The sequence below is a fragment of the Diceros bicornis genome, chromosome 7 (genome assembly GCF_020826845.1).
Source record: "Diceros bicornis minor isolate mBicDic1 chromosome 7, mDicBic1.mat.cur, whole genome shotgun sequence".
Taxonomy (NCBI): Eukaryota; Metazoa; Chordata; class Mammalia; order Perissodactyla; family Rhinocerotidae; genus Diceros; species Diceros bicornis.
Window position 1 is genome coordinate 82,681,005 of NC_080746.1, and position 23,851 is coordinate 82,704,855.

A 23,851-nucleotide genomic window follows, 5' to 3' on the forward strand; every position below is an offset into this window, starting at 1 on the left:
AGGCGTTGATAAAGGTAATGAAGCCTTATGAGGAGACAGAGAACTATGGGAGATTCTATTTTAGAAACAATAGTCAAGGAGAGATTCTCTGGTGTGGTGACATGAGCAGAACCCTGACTGAAATAGGGATTGAGCATTCTAGACATAGAGAGGAGCAAGTGCAAAGGCCCTGTGGTGACAGCATACGTAACATTGAGGAGCCCAGTGCAGCTAGATTGGAGGAAGTGAGGGTAAGGTTGTAGGAGAGGGATAAGAAGTGATGGTAAGCAGCCAGATGATGCATACCCAGTGTGCCATAATATAGACGATGACTTTTTCTTGCAGCTGCAAAACTATTGGAAGGTTTTGAGTAGAGGTTTGATGTAGTTTAACTTAGGTTTTAAAAGGGCCACTCTGGCTGCCAGGTGGCAGGTGCAAAAGATAGAAACAGAAAGTTCACTTAGGAGACTATTACAGACTTCAGCTCGTGAGTGGTGGCCTGGACTAAGAAACTACAATCAGATGTTGATAAATGATCAGCTTCTAGATTTAATTTGAGGATAGTTCAGACAGGATTTGATGGGCACTTAAATCCGTCTAGTCATTCAACACATCTTTATTGGATGGCAACTACATGTCAGATCCTGTTCTAGATGTGAGGATAAATGTGTGAATATATAGCAGGGAACAAAAAGTAAAAACCTGGCCCACAGAGAGCGAAGTGAGGGAAACGGATAATAATGAGGATCAACAGGTAAACACACTGCATGTTTGACACTGCTCTGTGCTAAAGAGTAGAGCAAGGCAGAAAAACGATGCTTCGTGCTCAGTTGACAGAGTTTACTTAAGGATCAGACATGGGTATAAGAGAAAATGAGGAGGCAGGATTTTGGCCTGTGGAGCTGTAAGAATGGAGTTGCTTTTATTAAGATGGCAATTGTTTCTGTATTTTATTGTCCATAGGCTTGGGAGAACGTGCTTGTGAACACAGATTTTCTTTCATTTAGATTATGATTTTAGGGTCACTCTCCACTTGTGCTGTTAAGACATATTGACATATTTTGTTTCAAAAGTTTTACTAATTTATGTTGGTACAGAAAATAAATGACTATATCGGTTTCCCTAGCACCTTGCCACCAATGGGTATTTTTATTAAAAACAAAAGATGCAAAAAAATATTTATGTACTAGCATATAAAATAGTACTATTTTTTATTTTAAGTTCTTGGTCACAGAAAATATTAAACCACATAAAAATAAATATGTTTTTACTAAATTTGTCTCACCTTTTATTACTTGTCTATTGATAGTCCCTATCTATATCTATTGGGATATTAATATTTATCTCCATCATTGTCAACTTCAGGAGGATAGAGAGCTATGTTTATAATCAAGAGATTCCATGCTTTTTCATTTAACAAATATATTACAATTTTTATATCCTAGTTACTTTTTGTTCATTTGTGAATATTTTGTCACTTCCAAGTTTCCAAAATTGTTCTCTCTCCAATACTACAAGAGGCAGTATTACATAGTAGCTGGGAATGAAAGGTTTAGAGCCAAATTTCCTGGGCTGTAATTCTGCCACACACCAAATGTGAGATCCTACGTAACTGCCTAAGTTTCCCTATTGGTAATGGAGGCAGTAACAATACTTTTTAAGGATTTAATAAAATGATGTATGAAAAACGGCACCCTTCTCGCTGCTCGAGCCCAAAACATTAGGATTATTTTTAACTTCTTTCTGTCATAAACCATATCCAATAGAATTCTGTTGGTTTTCCCTTAAAAATACATCCTCAATCTGACCATTTCTCGGTCTCGCTACCACCCTGATCCAAACCACATCCTCTTGCCCTGATTATTGCAGTAGCTCCTAACTAGCCTCTCTGCCTCTGCCCTTGGCCCCATTAGCCTATTCTCATCTCAGCAGCCAGAGGGATTTTGTTAAAATCTAAGAGAGATGATGTCACTCCTATGCTCAAATTCATTCAGTGTTACTCTGTTTAATTCAGAATGAAAACCAAAATCTTTGTGAAGATCCACAGCCCTCCCTGAGATGCTGGTACCTCCTCCATTACCCCCCTACCGTGATATCCTGCTGCTCTCACCCGTGCTCCATCCTCACCAGCTGCACTGATCTTGTCTGAACAGAGAAGGCAGGCATGCTCCAACCACAGGGCCTTTGTACTTGCTGTACCCTTTGACTGAGATGCTCTTTCCACAGAGGTTCACTTACACATTTGGCATCTTTGCTCCATTGTTACCTTAGGGAGGCCCATCCTTAACCACTTTATTTAAAATTGCAAATCTAGGCCCTCCCCATACTTCTTATCTCCCTGCCCTCCTTCATTTTTCTCTATTGACCACATCACCTTCTAATACATAAGTGGTATATTTCTTCTTTCCTTATTTCTATCGCTTCAACTTCACAAGGGTAAGGATTTTTGTTCATTGTGATTCCTACTGTATCCTCAAGCTGGAATAGTCTCTGATACACTGTACAACTCAATATATTGATTTAATGAATAAAGGGTATCTGATGCATAGTAACCATTAAATAATTATTAGCTACTCATGTAAAAAAAAATCAGTTATAAGTAGTATTGTTTATAAGGTTAGTGTGAGAAAAAATCAAATATTTTACAAAAGAATACTAACTACTTTAAGACCTTTTTATATTCAGGAAAAGCGTACACTAAGTCTCTAAGAGTAGTGATTTGTGGTTTCTAAGCCGAGGAGATATTTTATGAACATTAAAATAGACAGTGGTGCCATTTACATTATGATGACAGGAATTTGCAATCTTGTTAATAATAAAAGGAGAAAAGAAAGTTGTTAATATATAATGAAGAATCCTTGTATTATTCCAAGAAAAATGACAATAAGAAAGGCAGACATACCTACATACCTAAAAATAAAAGGAAATTTAAGATTGTGTCATTTAGGATCAGCCTTTTCCAAAATAACACATATGGTTTTTTTCTCTTTCTTTTTTTTCTTAACTCATCTACTAATAGCCAAGTTGTACTAGACCCTGTAGTAAAGTGAAAAAAAATTATAAAGAGAACATGGGCCCTGGGATAGTTTTGTCTAAATTCAGAAAAATAAAAGGAGGCACAAAAAGAAAGGAAGGAAGGAAGGGAAAAAAAAAAAAAAAAGAATGAAAGGAAAAGAAAAGAGAAGAAAAGAAGAGAGAAAAAGGAAAACACACAATTATGATGAAATTCAGAAGAGAAAACAATCAATTCCCACTGGGGCCTTGGGGCGGAAGGAGCGGAAGATCTGAAAAGGCTTCAGTGAAGTTGGTGGCCTTTGGCAAGTTTCAAAAACGAGCTTTCCTCCAGCAGGATGATGATGTAAAGATGTTTCTATTCCAAGAATATTTGTGTTATAGGAATTAAAGAGAAAGAAAAGAAAAAACTCAAACCAAACTAAACAAAACCTAAAAACCTCTGCTTAAAAAATTAAGTTGTAAGTGGAATAGGAAATTTAAATGAGTGAACAACTTCTGTGAATTGCGTTTCTTGTGTTCCATGGGAAATGAAATATATTAATTAATATAAATTGCATTTTATCTTTTGTAAACATTAAATTAGTAATTAAATAATCTTTAGAGCTTAGAGGACCCTTTGAGACTTTCTTTAAAAAACTATATTTTACAGATGAGGAAATAAAGACTCAGGGAAAGGAAATTATGTAATTAGAACGTGGCAGATTTAAGATGAGAAATGATGTCTTGTAAACCACAGGCCAGTGCACGCTCCTCAATACCATATGCCATTTACCTATTGCTGTTTAACCACACAAGGATCTCTTTCTTGCTCTCTAATATCAGAAGAAAGAAAAAGATGGAGAGACAGAGAGAGAGAGAGAGGGAGGCAGGGAGAGGGCAGGGGTGAGGAGGGGAAGGGAGGGATAAAAAAGAAACACTAAGCACCTTGTGCCTTAGGAACTGGCAAGTTGAACATGGTAGGGTTTTGGTAACTCTTCAACAAATCAACTCCAAAATTTCAGTTTCCTTCTCACTTATCTGACAACAGTTTGAGGCAAGTCTAGGTTTTGCATTTTTCATTTTCTCCATCTGGACCATTCTCCCTCCAGTATACCTGTGTAACTTACTGCATTACCTCATCAGGTCTTTGCTCAAATGGTCCTACGATTCTCTGAACTAAAATAACACCCCTTCCCCAACTTGGACAGCTGCAGCCTTCCTCCCTCCTGTATTTTTCTCCAATGCACTGACCGCAAAACATACGTCATATTTTACTTCAATTTTTTTTGTTTATTGTTTTTCTCTTATTTGTTCCATGAAGTCAGAGTTTTGTTTGCTGCTATATCTCCAAGTCTTAAAAGAATGTCTGACATAGCATGCATGTTTAATAAGTAATTGTTGAACAAATGAATGAAATGTAATTTACCTAAATCTACGGGAAACATTATAGTATATTCACAAACATCAGCTTTGGAGCCAGATCCGGATGTGTTTCAGTTCTAGATGCACCTCTTACTAGTTTAGTGGCTTTGGCGTGCTACTTAATTTCTGTATGCCTTAGCTTATTTATTATTAAATGTAGGTAAAATCATACTCACTTCATAGAGCTGTTATAAGGATTGAAGGAAATAATACATATAAAATTTCTGGCCCTTAGTATATACTCAGCAAATGTTAACCACCAATCAGTGTTAGCTATTATTAAGAGGTCTAGGTATAACCTTAAGTGCTTAGAGCATTTTAATATAATTGGCAATTAATTACATCCTGAGACATAATATGACTTGTCCAATCTTAGTTCATACCACTGCTAGGAACCTGATACTACTAACTGTACATAGCATTATGTTATAGCATATTTTAAGCATTAGTAATAAAAGAAATTAATGCATGAATTATAAACAAAATTGTTTTTTATCCTGTTACAATACTAAGTCACCTGACTGAATTCTTGAAAGCACTGTATATAGTTGTCCATGTCAAAATTCATGTTTGATAGGTATTAACATATTGAATAAAGTAACTCTCTCCAAAACATTTTCATTTGTTTGAAAAAGCTAAATATATATAGGAATCTGTTTTTTAATTTGAAGAGATATTTGTGTCACACAGAATACAAATTTTGTGAAGTATGGCAGTGGTTCTTGGTCCTACTTACAACCACTATAGATATTTCCTATTTTATACTCTTTTACATTGATTATGGCTTGTTCATTATTCATATACATTCTTGTATGTGATTTGTATTTCAGTGTCTTACCATTTTTTATCATTCCAATGGTAATTATCATTTTTCCGATGTTCTGTTTCCTTTTTTGCAGTTGTAGTTTCATTTCAATCTTCTAAAATATTTTTAATCTTTCTTGAAATGTTTGTTAGCATGTCTTCTATGGTTTCTCAGACTTCTTACACCCTTCAGTTAAATTCACATTTGTAAAATTTTCCAACTTTGAAGAAAACAAATTCTCAAAATCAATAGTTTTTAATTAAGCAAATAAATGCTTAGGAATCTATTGAATTCTTACAAATATCTCTATTTTCAAGTTCAAAAGAGATTGTGTATCCAATAGAGTTTGCATGATTCTAATTTTATTTTCAAAAAGTTTAAGTACATTAACTAGCAGAGATGCGTTTAATTGTTGTGAAAGTTACTGTAAAGATGGCCTTAATCCAATAACAGGGAAACTTTCATGTTATTACATTTTTTTGCTTATTTATAGGATGGAGGGGTCATATAAAAATTATACTTGGCTAAATTTTGAGAAAACATGAAAGAAAGAGAGAATAGTACATTTAAAGAGAGAGAAAAAGAAGAACGATAAAAATGAATGTAATTTTCTCTTCCTCTTTTCTAGCCCTAGGAAAAGACAAAGATTACATGGATGAATCAGAACATGCTAATTATGATCGATCTCGGCTCATTAAAGACTTTGTTCCCAAAGATAATTCTGAATCCAAGACAAGATTGTCTAAGGTAATGCAAACTAAACTATCAATAAGTCGTTTGAAGACCGTAACTTCTAAAACCTTTCAGTTCTTTTCAATATTAATCTATATGGTGCTGGAGAGTATAAGAGGGCACAGGGGTTAATATACACCTTTAAGGACTCAAAAGTGAAAAGTTATGTTTAGACATTATGTTCATTTATACTATCAAACAGAGTTTTAATATTTTCTGTGGGGGTTTATTTCTTCATTTTTCATACTTTTTGAAAGGCAGCATGGTTTAATGAGAACATGGTTTAATATCAAATGGACCAAGATCTGAATTCTAGTTCCACTACTGACTAGTTGTGATAACTTGAGCAGGTTAATTAAACTCACTGAGCCTTGTTTTCCTCATCTGTAAAATTGGAATCATGTTGTCTGTGTGACAAAATTCTTTGATGACTACATGAGATAACCATATGGAATTATCTAGAGCACAGTAAAAACTGACTATATGGCAGGTTTTGTAACAACTTGGAGGTTGAGAATACCTCACTGAAACTATAGTTCATCAACAAATGAGTAACTGGGGTGGAGTTCAGTTTAAAACCCCCTGGCTCCGGAATCTCACCATCCCTCAAACAGAACGATTTTGTGGACTCTTCAGAGCCTCTGATTGTGGTAATCCAACACCAAATACCACCCTTTTGATGCTTCCCAAGACAAATCCTGGCTCAATGACAGCTCACTTTTTTTCATTGTTTCCTACTGATTAAAGTGAGAATGCCTGGTAAAAGAAATTTGCAGTTTAACACTAGAAATGACTTAGCTTTCATTGTCACTGCATTGCTAATAATCACATCCTTGAATATATATTTCTGTGGTGTTTGATTTAGTTTGACTTGGATTAATTTTGCAAATTCCGTCATTAGTCACCACCAAAGTATTAGTGAAGAAATTTGGCACAACTTAAATATTACTGTCATAAATGAGACCAAACTTCAATAAATAGATTCAGGGATAAATGCTTGTGTGAAATTTCTTTATTCCTCTTTGGTTTTGTTTTGCTAAATGGGGTCACTCTTTTGTGCCAATAGTTCTTAGGTTATCTTCACAAATCAGGGGTTAATCTCTCTATGTTCACTTAGTCTCTCTATGTTCACACTGCCTCTCTGTGTCTGTGTGATCAGCAAAATGGTTGTTTAGACTGTCTCTGCTGCCTGTAAAGCATTGTTCCAAGTGACCTGAGAGAAGGAGCAGTTATGAGAAAAATTGGGAAAAAAACAGATGTCGCCTTAAGATGCCTATAGCACCAATGGGAAGACAAACACAGCATGCTTCACATTATTAGAAAATGAAGTAAGATTAAATACAGTCCATATTATCTACTTCTCTAGCATGTACCAAATGCCACCAATGACACCCGCCATTTCATTTCTGCTCTTTCCCAAATCTCACTTTGAGTAGACTGGAATTTTAGAATATTAAAGTTAAGAAGAAATAGTTAAACCTGCATGAATATTTTGTTTTTGACATTAAAATAAGAGAAATGATGTCTGATGATGGTAACAGACCACAGTTCAATCCAAAACATTCCGGTCTAAATGTCTTACTGAATTTGCCTGATTACATACTCTTCTACCCAAACTGTAAAAAATGTCATGTGTCACCTGAACGTTTTTGGGCTCGCCTTTCCAACTTCTATCAAGATATGTCCACTTTTATCCTGTTTCATAGGTTAAAGTGCAGCACAAATTCCATTTGAACAAATAGTTCCATTACAAAAAGAAAAAACTGTTTAAAATCCATTAGCTGGTTACTTGCTTGCAAAGATTATCTACAAATGAAGGGCAAAATAATCAGTTTAGAATATGTTCTTTGTGTACATTTGTCACAGGAAACCTCAAAAAGCAATGACCTATATTTCTATTGTTTGGGCTAGTATCTGGACACCTTCTATTTATAAATTTCTTGGTCTTCCTCTTATTCCCACCACCATTAAATGATATGAGTATATATGTGTATATATGTGTGTATATATTAGAGTATAAATATTTTAAATTGGATCTTGTGAAATTGATATTATTCATTCATTTATGCCTTACGAAATAGCAACTTTCATATGGGTTAAATTAACATGTGTTAATGTACATTAATATATATGTATATGATGATGTGGCTGAAGATCTGTATCCTCAACACATTATTTGTTGGGATAATTGTACTGGTTGCAACCTGCTCCTGCATATTATGCAATGTAATGCATATTTTATTTCCTTACAAAAGTTAGTCAATTGGAAAGGGGCCATTTTAGAATTGACAAACAGATTTATAGTCAATAGAAAGGAAGCACAAATTCGCAGGGGAAAGTGAATCCTAATGTAAACTACGTTGTGAGTAATGATAAATATTAGATTACAGAAAACAGTTAGAACTTTCTAACAAAATTTGCCATCACCTATAAGCTAGGTTCGTAGGAAATAACTCCAAATCCTCTAAGGTGGTGTCTTACATTGATTTTATGTGGAAACTCTGTTGAGCTTGTCACCTATAAAAACAAACAAACAAATCTAGAAATACATCTGACTAGTTTACTGGGCACTGTGTAGATAGACTTTACATCTGTTTGAGCGTTTGATTTATCAACCATTGTGCAAACAGTTCCTGAGTGATATTGAATCAGCGTGGTGAATTTTTACTTGGCTCATGTATCCACTGCTTATGATAATTTAGTAAGCTAAGTATATTGGTAAGTCACTATAGTTTGTTCTAATTTTATTTACTTATTTATTTTTTCCCCAAAAGCCCCAGTAGATAGTTGTATGTCATAGCTGCACGTCCTTCTAGTTGCTGTATGTGGGACGCGGCCTCAGAATGGCTGGAGAAGCAGTGAGTCGGTACGCGCCGGGGGTCCGAACCCGGGCCACCAGCAGCGGAGCGCGCGCACTTAACCGCTAAGCCATGGGGCCGGCCCTATAGTTTGTTCTAGAATTAATCTTCAGACAAATGAATTATATCTTTAGAATATTTTGCTTCAAATCATGAACTTTTTAGCAGATATTTATACAAAAATTATGTAATATTTTGGAGATTAAAAACATCTGCAATATTGGTATCTAATATGATGAAATGATATTGATAAAGTAGTAGTGTATATTTTTTAATTTATTTGGAACTTTGTGCAAAACTTGGCACTGTAGGACAGAGAAAGATGGCAGACACAGATAGGTTTTGCTGTCCAGATGCTGGGATGCAGTACAGGATGCATGCATATAAATGGAGAAAGCTAAGATGCTCTAGAAATTAAAGATGACACTAAATATGGAATAAGTCTACCTTTAGTTAGCCTCGAGCTTTATAATAGAAGCCATATTTAAATATCTCATGAACCACCTGATCAAAAAATGGGCAAAGGATATGAATAGGCATTTTTCCAAAGAAGATATACAGATGGCCAACAGGCACATGAAAAGATGTTCAACATCACTAATTATTAGGGAAATACAAATCAAAAGTGCAATGAGGTATCACTTCACATCCATCAGAATGGCTATTAAAAAGACAAAACATGACAAGTGTTGGAAAGGATGTGGAGAAAAGAGAATCCTCATATACTGCTGATGGGAATGCAAACTAGTGCGGCCACTATGGAAAACAGGATGGAGATTTCTCAAAAGTGTAAAAATAGAAATACCATATGATCTAGCTATTCCACTTCTGGGTATCTATCCAAAGATCATGAAAATACTAATTCAAAAAGATATTTGCATCCTATGTTCATTGCAGCAATAATCACAATAGCCAAGACTTGGAAGCAACCCAAGTGCCCATCAATGGATGAATGGATAAAGACGATGTGGTATATATGTATGATAGAATACTACTCAGCCATAAAAAAAGATGAAATTGTGCAATTTGTGACAACATGAATGGACCTTGAGAGTATTATACTAAGCGAAATAAGTCAGACAGAGAAAGACAAATACCATATGATTTCACTCATATGTGGAAAATAAACAAACAAACAAACATATGGATAAGGAGGACAGATTGGTAGTTACTGGAGGGGAAAGAGGTGGGAGGAGGGTGAAAGGGGTAAAGGGGCGCATATGTATGGTGACAGATAAAAACTAGACTTTGGTGGTGAGCACGACGCAGTCTATAGAGAAGCTGAAATATGATGTACACCTGAAATTTACACAATGTTATAAACCAGCGTGACCTCGGTAAGCTAATAATTAAAAAATGAATAAAAAATTAAATAAATATCTCAGAGACATTGTGGTAGGTAGAAAATTGGCCACCGTCCTTTCTTTCCTTTATCTACTCTATTTTCAATGAGACTTTGCAGCTCCTCCCATCAAGAGGTGGAATCTACTGGACTGGCCTTGGGCCTTGCTTTGGCCGACAGACTGCTGCAGAAGTGACAGTGTGCCAGTGCTGAACCTTGGACTCAAAAGATCTTGCACTCTCATTCTTTCTCTTGGGACTCTGCCTTCACCGTGTGAACAAGCCAGAACTAGACTGCAGGAGGATGAGACCATGTGGACTAGACCCTGTGAGCCCAGTTGCCCCAGTTGGAGCAGAGATGTGAGAATCCAGTGAGAATGACCAGGAAACTCAGACCCATGAGAAAGTCCAGCTGAGACCAGAAGAACTACCTAGCGCCTACCCACAGAATCATGAGCTGAATAAAAGTTGTTTGGGGATGGTTTGTTTCTCAACAATGTAGATAGTGGATACAGCCACAAATGTTAACAGATGGCATGTTGGCTGATACCAGCGATTGTTAACATAAATTGAATTTGTCCTCAGTTACTGAGAAGATTTGCAAAAATTACCCTGATTTTTCCAAAACATACTCATATTATCCATTTAACTCTGCAGAGCCCGTGTATATTTTAAATGTTATAACCTAAATCACATGGTGTCTAGGCAGCCTATCTCAAACATTATGAAATTGTTTTTATTTTGTTAAAATCTCTATTTACAAAAGTGCTTTTTTTGTGAACATTAAATCAGAGTAGAATTCCAAGATTACCTTCGATTGAACTATATGTGTAGAGTTAGCAACCATCACAACCACCTATTAAAATTGGTGAAGAACTAGTTTTTTTAAAGGCAAATTTATTTCTTTTCTAACATTTTGACAAAAAGTCTCTGTCACACCTGTGTGGACAAGAAATTTCAGGAAGCAAATACGTAATGTAAGAAAAGGAAAAATTCTGCAGATTCATTACTGGAGCACCTGGGCTTCAAGCAAAGCTCTAGAGTAGGAAGGGATTATTTTTAAGATAGTTTGAGTAAATATTGCCTTTCTCTTTCTCACTAATATAGAGAGCACTGTGAATAATACTTGAAGATAAAGTCCTGTAGCCAACTGGATGATCCTCAGAAGCAAAATCCCTTTCTCTGTTGAGGAGCCATGTCTTACATACTGGCTGAGGCCTCTAGGTATGGAAATGTCTACAGTTAACCTAGGAACAAACCTGTGAAGCAGAACCCGTGGTTTCTGTGGTGGATGTTAATGAGCTTACTGCTGCTGCTATCCCTTGGGATGGCAAAAATAGCTACAGAAGTTGTCAGTGATGAGTCTGGGAATATGAATCTATATTCCAAATTATAGAATATAATCAGAATATATATATAGAATATAGACTTCTCCTCTTAAAGGATGATGGGTATCAAATCAGACAAGAAAGAGGTTATGGACCAGGAAAATCCTGACATGAATATTTTAGCAATTCATTAAATTTAGATCACAAGACCATTCAGTTTGACTGTGTCAACTGGCATTGGCAGATGGTGTTTATCTTTAACTCAACTGGTAACAGGAATAGTTTTCTATTGAGATTGGAGACACATCATGTGATGGAGAAGGTGAGAGGGAGATGGCTTCTGCAGTCTCTACAATGGAACTTTCATGTGGGCACTGGCAACTATTTCATTTGCCTCAGTGGCTCTTTGTCATCAAATCATGTACAGGGAGTAGTATTGTAAACTTGCGTACTTTTTATCTAGCAATTGTGAGATGATGAATTAAACTGCAAGATAAATGACTAAACTTGGTCCTATGTTGCTGCTTTAGTTGACAAGATTATACATGAAATTAAATACTAATTATTTGCATTTATAGGAATAGTCAGTTTCTAAAGAAAATGTTAATATTTACCTAACTTTAAGACCTGAAGTAATTCTTTTTATATTTAATAATATTGCGGGAAGTGGTGCCCTAAATATTAAATTTTCGTATAAAATATGGAACATCACAGCAAATTATCTTGGTTTGTTAATCTTTTTGATGAGTGTTTTAAATTTATTTTCTTGCCTACTCTAAGAAAACTCCTTTTCTAGCAGCCCAAAGGATACCTCTTATCTGCAAAGGCTTTGTCTCATATAGCGGAGGACATTATCTTCCCTGCAACTATAGGAGGCATCTCCCTCCCTTCTGCCATTTAATTACTTACCTTGACCCCCAGAAACCTTCCCAAGTAAATGGCGAGGAGTTGGTCCACACTAGCTGATTGCTAGTGTAAATTTTTCAGAAGATTTAGTGTAACATTTTCCGGAATCTCTACATCTGTGGATTGCTTAAATCCAAGTGTGTGTGTGTGTGTGTGTGTGTGTGTGTGTGTGTGTGTATTATGATAAAGGTAGCGTTTCAAATCAGTAAAGAAATATTGATCTTTCAGTAAATGTTCTCACAATAACTGGTCAGTTATTTGGAAGGGGTTAAATGTTTTTAGATGCCCTCACATCTTACACCAAAATGAATTATTGAAGAGTTAAATAGTTAATAAACTGAAAATGAATGTGTAAAAAGTAAAATGAGCATTTTTGTCTAATCACAGAATAGAAAAATGGCCTTTCTAAATGACCTTTCGAAATCAATAATAAAATTAGTTGTGGAAAGCTTGATAGATTTGACTATTTAGATACTAATCAGTGTCAAAATTATAGTAAAATTAAAAAGTAAGGGATAAGCATAAGATGTGGTGATGAACTGACCTACTGACATGCCAAACAATGATTAATATTCTTAACCTACGAAGATATAATAATATAATAGATAAATAAAAGAGTGAAAAAACAATTGAAAACAATATAATTTACCATAAAATGTTTAGCAGTAGTGGTAATTGCAGAAATAAACATGTAAACAATGTTTTTTGAACCAAATTAGAAAAGAGTTTGAAACAAAATAAACCCAATATCAGCAGTATACACTGTCACTTTTATTCCTTACTAGTAGGTGTGTATATTGATCCAAATTTTCTAGAAAACGATTTGACCATAAAGATTAAAAGCCTTAAAATAATCTTGCCCTTTGACCCTCTTTTAGGAATTTATCCAAAGAATGTAATTAGATGTTAGCACAAATAATTATGTTTAAGGATGTTTCTCACAGTGTAATTTGTGGAGGGGTGGAGAGAATAAAGCACTGAAGTGTTAAGAGTCAAAGATGAAGTTAAAAATAGTAACACCCTCGAACAAGGCTGTATTATGTTGAAAAATAACTCGTCAAACTATTTCAGGATGATGGGAAATGATCACAGTGAATGATTACATAATAAGAATGTGGTTTTAAGAAACAATGTGTGCAGTTTGATACCAATTATATAAAAATAATCTAGCTCTTTTTCTTAGAAAAAGTACTTAGAATTATATATAACAAATGTTTATAGTGTTTACACTGGATGGCAAAATTCAAACGACATAAAGCTTACTTCATGTATTCTTAAATTTAAGGCATAAATGTTATCATATTATCATTCCCATTTTAAAATTTTACACAGCTAGTAAATGACCGATCCACAATTTGAAATAAGATGGTTCTGTTTCCCAAAACTACTTTTCCGCTTTGCTATGGTGGCGAGACAAGAGCAGTTCAGGACCTCACTTTTTTAGTCTGGTAACTGTCGTAAGTAGCATTTCACTTTTTCTCTCTAATATGTATGGATCACTTGTATACCAGAAGCTGTGGTAAGCACTTTGTATGTGTTATCTCATTTAATTCTCACAGTAACTCAGTGAGAGTACGTAGCAGCAGTCCCATTTTACCAGTAAGCAAAATGAGGTTTCAAGAGGTATGGTTCTTGCCTGGTCTCTGAGCGAGGACTGTAGCATGTCTCCAACTCCAGTTCAGTAGTTAACTGTAGGAAATACACTCACGTATGTTAATCATACCTTTCTAAAACACTAAGACCTTGCCCTGAATTAGGCAGCTCTGCATTTTATTAGTTGTTGGCTAACTCACAACATCCCAGGAGTGGATTGACCTGTTTGTGATTTACTCTTGTATCAACAAAGTAAAAATATACAAGGAGTTTCTTACAAACTTAATATTACCAAACCTCAGCAAATGCAGTCACAAAAGAGAAGGTGTATTTTCCTTGGGATTATATAATAATCAGTGGACTGAATATTTTTAAATGTGTCTACTACATGGTGTAGGAACTCCCATTGTCAATTAAAAAAAAAAAACACAAGTCACCCTCCTCCTGCACAGAAGCCCTTATAGCTGCCAACAGCTATGTCTAGGCAGAAGGCTGGGAAATCAAGACATGGAGACATTTTAATTATGGGAGTAGATTTAGTGAAGGATGGATTTGTTGGGGTCGATATCTTTATTTCCTTCAAAGACTGTATAGGAAAAAATGCGCCTGTCTGTTTAGAAAGTCCTATTTCATAACCAATACAAGGAATCAAACAAGCTGCCATGGGTATTTTCTCTCTCCTGGCACTAATCTCTTGGTAATTAGACACATAGCAGGCTTCCTGAATCACCAACTTACTGGTTTTCCCCATGAGTGCTTAAGACCCCATCCTGGGAGCTCTCCTCAGCCTCCCCGGAGGACTTGAGCTCCAAAATTTGAGCTGCAATAACTTGTCTGCAGAAATTTTGCATACATTTATGGGATGTGAAAGTAAATTCAGTAAGTTAGTGTGTGGGCATACAAGTTAAATGGTGCAGGTAATTGTTCTACTTGATATTTATACATTCGATCGGTGTTAGGCTCACATCAAACCAGTTCTCTAACTGTTTAGACATGAATGCAGCCAGAGAAGTCAGATCAAAACCAATGTTGTTTGAACATGTTAAAAGTCAAATCTACCTCATTCATCTCCCACCTCCAGGCCCTCCAGGTTGTGTATGTAGCAGAAGGAACACTGGCTTGGGAGTTGAAACATTATAATAATCATAATATTAAATAATTACAACAGCCAGCATTTATTAAGGATCTTTCAGGGATTCTGTTGATGACCTATACTCTTTTATGCTCACAACAACTCCAAAGAGTCGGGTATATTTTATTCCTTTTTCACAGGTGAGCAAATGGAGGCTCAGAATGGCTAAGTGATTTCTTTGTTATCATACAGCTATAGGTGGGAATTATGGAGAGGCCACCACGCTGTCAAGCATTGTGCTATGCTATACATAAGGGAGGTATGCACAAGGGGCTATAGAAGCCACGAGACAAGTATATCAACTATAAAACATTAGGGACCATGAATATTGTGCTTTTCTTGATGTGTTATGCTTAAAAAGAAAATAAAATGAAATTGAGGTTCCTGTGCTCAAATCCTGATAAATTATAAAACACTCGTTTCTTCCCTGCTACTTATAGCCCTTCACCTACTTTTCCTCCATTCGTATTGGCATACGGACTTCTTAATCCCACCAAATGAGTCCATCATTATGAATGTTTTGAGCAGCTGTCACTACTCAAAGGAGAAGAAAATGTCAACAAAAAGATGTTTATTAAAAAATTTCTGATGCTTGTGGAATTTTTTAAATTGTTTTGTTGCTGTTGACTTCTTTGCAAGATATAAACCATGATTCCAGATGAGGGTCCCAGTCATGGAAACCTATGTGATTTTATTAATCCCTTGATGCCACAGGCAATTTAAACACAGGCAGTATAGTAATCTACTATTTGTTGTTTAAAGGTTTCAAACTATGGCTTGAAGTTAAAATTTTCTATTTCATGGGCCTACTGGAAAATCAATTTTTAAGCATGCTGATTAATTCAAGACCGTGGATATATATATGAATATATATAATGGATTTAAGTGGCTGCTTTTTGGTTCACTGTCTTTTTAGTCCCAATTACAAGCTGTCCCGTGCAGGTTTTCTTGACAGAAATAAATGCAATCCTCTGTTGCCTCTCGTTGTATGAATGTTAACCACAGGGGGGCAAAAAAGTTCAATTTTATTTATTTGTTTATTTATTTTTAGATAACAATTAGTTCTTTTCCTTTCAGATTACAATCACTTCAGTATATGCAGCCCAGAGCTAATATGATGCAATGTTAAGTTTAACAGATGCAGGATTTTTCAGAAACCACAAAGGTTTCTATTATACCTTTCTCCAGTGAACAAGAAAATGAGACAATTTCCATGAAAAGCTGAAAAAATATATAGGAAATCCTAGTGAACTTCACTCAACTATCAAAAAACATTACCTGGCTCGCCAGTAAAAAAAAGTTTTGTTTGCCAGACCACTATTATTCAGACTGAGACGTACTTCCCACCTTTTATGTTAATCTGCCCAACTCATTCAAATAACATAAGAATATGCAATAGAATATTAAAAATTGACAGTAAAATCATCAAAATGTCACTGACATTATGACTAAATGTCATTTAGGTGAGTCATTCATAGATGTTATTAACGAATGACACATGAAGGCAGCCCCCTACCCCACTCCATAACCTCCCCCCTCTTAAAATAAATTAATAAAAAATAATACAGAAGTTCTTATAAAGAGATGAGTTGTCTTTTCCTTTTTTAAAAAAAATCGTTATTCAGACTTAGGCATTTAAAGAGTTGTCTAAAAACCCTCCAGTGAAATGCTTCGTGCAGCATTCACTATGTAACCCTCGAGCTAATGGGAAAGCAGGTGGCAGAAGGGAGAACTTGCTGTTGTCACACTGAAGAGTGCTTTAGAGAAGATTGTCATTTGAGACTCTACTGTCAGCAATGAAGGATTCCAAATGCAGCTGAACCCCGAATTCTGACTGTGGTATGTTTAAAAGTACATCAGTCTAGGAATTCTATATTACTTTTCTGCTTTTTTAAAAATATGTAGCCAGTTAAGAATAATTGATATTGATTTCAGAATTGGGGATGAGTGTATCTGTTATTTTAAAATATTGGAAATGTATGTTTTAAAATAAGAAATATATGATATAAATTGTTATATTTTAAGCAGCAGTGTTTATCTTGCATGCAGAACAAATGCCTCCCTTCTGAAGTTTTGACTATTTTTAAATGCATTTGATTATTGGTTTCATTGAAATAGTTATTCACAAATTCTACTATGAAATTAATTCTTGATTCAAAAGCATATTAAAATATAACTTGTAAAAGTGCTTATTTTTTAAATATCCTTAAGAAATTATTTTTATATAAGATGTTTTAGTAAATAATTTCAGTCAAAGTAGAAAATCTGAGAAAAATCTGAATTAAAGAAGCAAATCTCATAGAATTAAATGTTAAATAGGTGACACAACTATGAAATTCAACGTGATTTAAGATAGGGAACAAAATGTTTTTCAACCTACTGTCTTTATTTTCTCATGGTTTTAAAGGTAGTAAGAAAATTAATTTTGTCCCATTCTGAAGGCTTTATTTTCATTTGATTATTTAAAAATGTCAACTGCTTCCCTTTGGAGATCAGAGGTTCAATTTCTAAATCACATTCAAGGTTAGATCATTTAAAATGGATAATCACTGGTATGGAAACAGTGTTCTTTTTGTAAGAAAAATAAATTCATTAAAGATCCCTTATGTAGTATTTAAAATATAAAAATCAGTGAGCATCAAAGGTATACTCAAGTGTAAATTACTTCCCTCTTCCAAATATCCTGCCCAGAGGATATTTAAAGCTAACATATTAAAAAATGTTTATTTCATTGAGAACCCAGTTAAAAACCACAGTCCATGCTCCATCATAGACTATTCTACTTAGAAAGGCTTGGCTTTTGGTTTTCATTAGATAAAAGAGAAAATCTTTAATTTTGAGTGAATGAAAATGGGTGGAACGAGAATAATAGAAGATAATACAAGAGCCCTTAGTACAATGCCTGTTACATTATGGAAATTCAATCAATATTTTGTTTCTCTCTTCTTTTTAGTTCCTTTTTAACTTTTTTAAAGAGTACTTATACTTGCTTCATAATTTTTATTCTTTCCACGGATATGCATCTTACTATATGGTATTCTGAGTACACTTTATCCAGTTATGCAGGTCAGGTAACAGGTATTTTGGATCCAATCTGAAGCCTCATCTTCAATGATTAATTTTCTGTCTTCTTTTTAACCCCATTGATGCTGTGTTGTTCAGTGAAACAATGTTTCATAGGACATTCCACATGTGAAAAACTATTGATTCCGCTTTAAATAAAATATCTAAAGTCACTATAAGAAAAATTCACCTCAAACGAAAGTTTCTGATGAATCATCCAGATCAGTTCATCATTTGAACCATCTTGAGAGAAGAAGGAAATGCAGTTTTTCCATAGTTATACCTTATTTTAACTAAATTAATACTCAGCCATCGGTAAGAAAGTGGTTTTATATTTGAAGACTCTTTTCAAGGAAGAGTATGTGCTGCAAATTATACTTAATATTCATAAGAAATATGTATGTTTTACTATCTTAAGAGCAAACTTATATGCAGAACTATCACTAATTGTTATAGTAAAACATTTTTTAAAATTCTCTTTGGACATTTTTTTCTCAAGCAAAGGAGAGATTACATTCAGTGATATTTAAGGTTCAAATTTCACATTCTAGGAAATTTTGGCTGCAGCAACTTTTAATCAAAATATGTATGTTTCTTTTTCTAAACAGATACCTTAACAACAGTGCTTGTCAACTGAGAATATCAGAGTCACCTGTAGGGCTTGTGAAAAACCAGATGACTAGGCTCTACTCCCAGAGCTCCTGATAACAATAACTACAGTTGAGGCCTGAGAATTTGCATTTCTAACGAGTTCTCAGATGATATTGATGCTGTGAGTGCTGGTACCACATTTGAGAATGACTGCCTTAAATCTCCCCTTAATAGCTCCAGTGTAACTCTGCATTGTGAGAGCCTACCATGGGCCCGACTCTATGTTAAGTCTGGATATGCATTGATGAATAAAAAAGGCAAAATCCCTACCATTGCAAAGCTTGTAGTCTAGTGGAGGAGTCAGAAGATAAGTAAGTAAACCAAAACACAGATATCTGTTTACAAGTTGTCATTAAATGGGTCAGTAGGTAGTGGAAGGGGAGCTACTCAGGTGATCAAGGAAGCTACCTCCTAGAAGGTAGTAAGGCAGGAACTGGAAGATGAGAAATCAGCCGAGGGAAGAGTGGGAGAAAGAGGCATTCCAGGCAGAGCAGTGACCTCTCTGAGGGCCTTGGGGTGGGAAAGAGCTTGGCATGTTTAAGAAACTGATATGTGACGTGTGTGGCAGGAACACAGAGACTGAACACCAGGATGACCGAAATGAGAGGAGAGAGAGAGGTAAGCAAGCACAATATTGCAGGAGGTCTATGACGGGGAGTCTGGATTTTATTCTGAGTTTAAAGGGTTTTGAACAGGTTTCTGTTTTCATAAAATCGCTGTACATGAGGATGGGGGAGCAGTGGTGGAAGCGGGATGATGTTACAGCAGTCCAGCTGAAAGCTGTCTGTGGTGTAGCCAGGAGTGGTTGCAGCTGATGTGGGTACGTCGGTTAGTTCCTAACATCAAAATGTGGAAACCACACAGATGGATAGCCACAGAGGTGACAGTTATTCAAAAATCACATTGAAGTTGATTATAATGGCATGAGAACATGTCGAGGAAGTGAAAAAAGAAAACAAGTTTGAAAGCAAAATTTTAAACGTGTGTGTGAGACACCAATTACAGTAGTGGGATTATGGGTGATGTTTTATTCCCTTTATTTTTTTATGCAATAAGAAAAATGCACATTATTATAAAACTCCTAAATTCAAATATTTCATTGAAAAGGAAAAACTGAGACTTTGAGAAGACAATCACAAGTTTAATGATTGAGTCATTTGCATGTGTGTGTGTGTGTGTGTGTGCGCGCGCATGAGTGTGCATATACACTCCAGGAAATATACAAAGTATAGTGGATACAAAATGAGTAGTATGTAGTTCCTATCTTTAAAAAGTCTGCAGTTTATTGGGGGAGGATAAGAATATGAAGGCAAGAGCAATGGTTCTCAGTGTTAGAGTACATAAGAATTATCTTTTGTCTTATTTGGCATTGCTCTTATCACACCAACACCTAACAGGTCTTGAATACATCCTCCCTTTTCCTTGCCTCGTGCCTTTTCATGTGGAGTTTCCTCTGCTTAGGAAAGCTCACACTCCTCCTCCTTCTATTCATTTTTCAAGAATCAAATCATATATCACTTTTTTTTAAGACTTTATCTTCATAGAGCAGTCTTAGGTTTACAAAAAAATTGAGAGAGAGGTACAGATTTCCCCTATACCCCCTGCCCCCACACATGCATAGCATCCCCCATTAACATCACTCATCAGAATGGTATGTTTTTTTTACTAAAGATGAACTTACATTGACACATCATAAATATCCAGTGTCCATAGTTTACCTTAGGTTTCACTCTTGGTGTTGTACATTCTATGGGTTTGAGCAGATGTATAATGACATATCTATCGTTATACAGAGCATTTTCACTGCCCTAAAAATCCTCTGTGCTTTGCTTATTTATCTCCCCCCACCTCTCCACCAGCAGCCACTCATCTTTTTATTAGTGTTTTTATTGTCTCCATAGTTTTGCCTTTTCCAGAGTGTTGTATAGTTGGAATTAAACAGTATTTAGCCTTTTCAGATCAGCTTCTTTCACTTAGTAATATGCATTTAAGGTTCATCTATGTCGTTTCATGGCTTGATAGCTTATTTCTTTTTAGCCCTGAATAATATTTCTTTGTCTGTATGCACCACACTTTGTTTACCCATTCACCTACTGAAAGACGTCTTGGTTGCTTCCAAGTTTTGGCAATTATAAATAAAGCTGCTATATGTATCCATGTGCAGATTTTTATGTAGACACAGGTTTTCAACTCCTTTAGGTAAATACCAAGGAGTGCAATTGGTGGATCTTATGATAAGAGTATGTTTAGTTTTGTAAGAAGCCCCCAAACTGTCTTCCAAAGAGGCTGTGCCGCTTTGCATTCCCAACAGCAGTGAATTCCTGTTCCTGTTGCTCCGCATCCTCGCCAGCATTTGGTGTTATCAGTCTTGTGGATTTTGGCCGTTTTAATAGCTGTGTTGTGGTATTTCACTGTTGTTTTAATTTGACTCCCCTGATGACATACGATGTATTTTTTCATATGCTTATTTGCCATCTGTATATTTTCTTTGGTGAAGTGTGTGTTAAGGCCTTTGGCCCATTTTTAATCAGTCGTTTGTTTTCTTATTGTTGAGATTTTAAGATGACAGTCCTTTATCAGATGGCTTTGCAAATATTTTCTCCCAGTGTGTGGCTCGTCTTCTCCTTCTTTTGATACTGTCTATCCCAGAGCAGAATTTTAATGAAGTCAAGCTTGTAAATATTTCTTTCATGGATCCTGTCTTCAGTATTGTATCTAAAAAAGGTGTCACCATATGCAAGGTCATCTAGGTTTTCTCCTACATTGTTTTCTAGGTGTTTTAGAGTTTTGCATTTTATGGTTAGGTCTATTATCCATTTTGAATTAATTTTTGTGAAGAGAGTAAAGTATGTGTCTAGGTTCTTTTTTTTTTTTTTTTTTTTTTGCATTCGGATGTCTGGCTGCTCCGGCACCATTTGTTGAAGAGAATGTATCACTTCTGAATGAAGGCTTTTTCTTTCTCTGCACAATCCCTTTTCCTTGCTCTCAAGGCACCTGCACTCACCCTTTCTGTAGCACAAATCATGCCAAGTTATAATTACTTGTCCTCCTATCTGTCTCCCTGGCTAAATTACTCTCTCTTAAAGGATGGGGACCATGGCTTATTTTTCTTTGTAATTACATCAGCACCTTGCACAGAGCCTGACTCATAACAGGAACTCAGGATAAACTTGTTAAATGAGTGAATGTGAAAGAGAATGTTAGGAAAACATTACAACTTTAAGTGGAATAGGGTTATTATCATGGCCTTCAAGAGTTAAGATAAAGTTTATGGAGGTGGAATCAAGTTTGTCTTCAAAAATGGATAAAATTTTTGAGTCATTTTACTTCTAGGAATTTGTATTAAGAAAACAATTAGGGAGGTTAACAGAGATATATGAATGAGGATATTTATTGCATCATTATGAATCATAGCAAAGAATAATTCAGCAAAACAAGTCTAAATATCCTTCAGTAGAAAGTAAATAAATAATGATATAACCATAAAACCGAGTAGTGTTCAGCTATTTAAAAGTGTAATAGAACATAACCAACCTGCACCACTAATCCTCAAGTGGGTTGATGGCACAACAACACATCAAACATAGAAATATACAATTGTGATATTCCTCAACCTGGTTCTGGGATTCCCTGACCCAGCAGATCTAGCCCATATGAGCTGCTGAGACCACCAAGCCTCAGACACTCCTCCCCGAAAAGCTAGAGAAAGTTTAGGGAACCCCAGAATCATGTATCCTTGATCTCATGTGTATTCTTTGAAGTAAAACAAGATAAAAATAACCCATCACTCTCACCAGGAACAGCCTTTGTTTTCTCCCTAGCTCAAATGAAATTTGACTTAATGAATTGATGTAGAGATGTATAATGGACTTTTCCTGTTGTTTTACCAAAATATCACTTCCTGTTTGGTTGAGGTAGGACTGATCCTGACCTATTATCTCTAGCAGTACTTTCACTTTTTCTTTGTTTTGTATCAGTCGTGCATTACTGGGAAAACAAAAGCAGAATTGGAAAAAATAAAAAGGGAGTTGAAAAGTGCCATTGGTAGGAGCAGTGGAAGGGTTGGGACAATTGGAGGAGCAGCATAAGTGCAGTGCGGAGTCTGGACCAGATCATATATGTGCGGCGGCCAAGGCAACAGACAGCTGGCCAGACAGAGTGTGGGAGAAGCGGGCTGTGGAAGACTACACGTATGGGGCCATGTGCATTGACATCGCGAGTCTTACTCAGTAGCCTCTACTGCCTCATAGACGTAAACTCAGACCTTTGCGACGTCCTACAGATTTACCAAGCAGTTTCACACACATGGCTGGATTAGAGTCAGCCAGCTGAGCCCCTGCTGAAGGGACTAAAACATCATTAAAACAAATTGGAGCTATGTTGCCACTTAGCTTGGCTTCTATGTATAAACTCTTATGTAAATAACAGAATGGACCTTTAAGTTTATGTAATAACTCCTCAGTTTGATTCTGAAGAGCAATATGGCATTAGAGGTTGGTTTGTTTATGAAGCACCAAGTGTCAGGATGTTGGTCTTTTATATATACTCGACAGAAATAGTAAATAAAAATGTTAATAGTAATTATAAAATTAGTTGACAAATAATATGTGCCAACAAGTATGTAGGGCTTTACGTAATAAACATATGTGAAAGAGGTATGATTCTTATAATTGTTTTATAGATATAAACCTTTCGATATAAGGTAATAGTTAAAAACTTGGCCCCTGGACTTAGGACACATGAATTTGGATCCTGGTGCTGCCTCTTGCATGCTGTGTTGGAAATACTTTAAATTCTCTGTGCCTCAGATTCTCTGTAAGATATGGTGGGGGAGTGGTGGCAGCCAATAATACTTACCTCATAGGATATTTTTGAGGAATCGAAGAATGAGTATCTGTTACAAAACTTAGAATAGTGCTGACACATGGTAATTGCTCCATAAAGAAAAAGTATGCTTATTATTACAGATGGAAAAACTGAAGATCTGAGAGATTAAATAACTGGTCCAAGGACATGCAGGCATAGGGAGTGGCATAGCTAGCTTTGT

The 23,851-nt window shown here is 35.6% G+C and overlaps 1 protein-coding gene across 1 annotated transcript in view; it reads left to right on the forward strand.

The window, feature by feature from the left end:
- Positions 1–23,851, forward strand: part of ANO3 (anoctamin 3) — a 266,818-nt gene that overhangs the window by 100,823 nt on the left and 142,144 nt on the right. Inside the window, exon 4 of the mRNA XM_058546154.1 lies at positions 5,829–5,947. Within this exon, the coding sequence (XP_058402137.1) occupies positions 5,829–5,947 (119 nt within the window). The remainder of the gene's footprint in view (positions 1–5,828; positions 5,948–23,851) is intronic.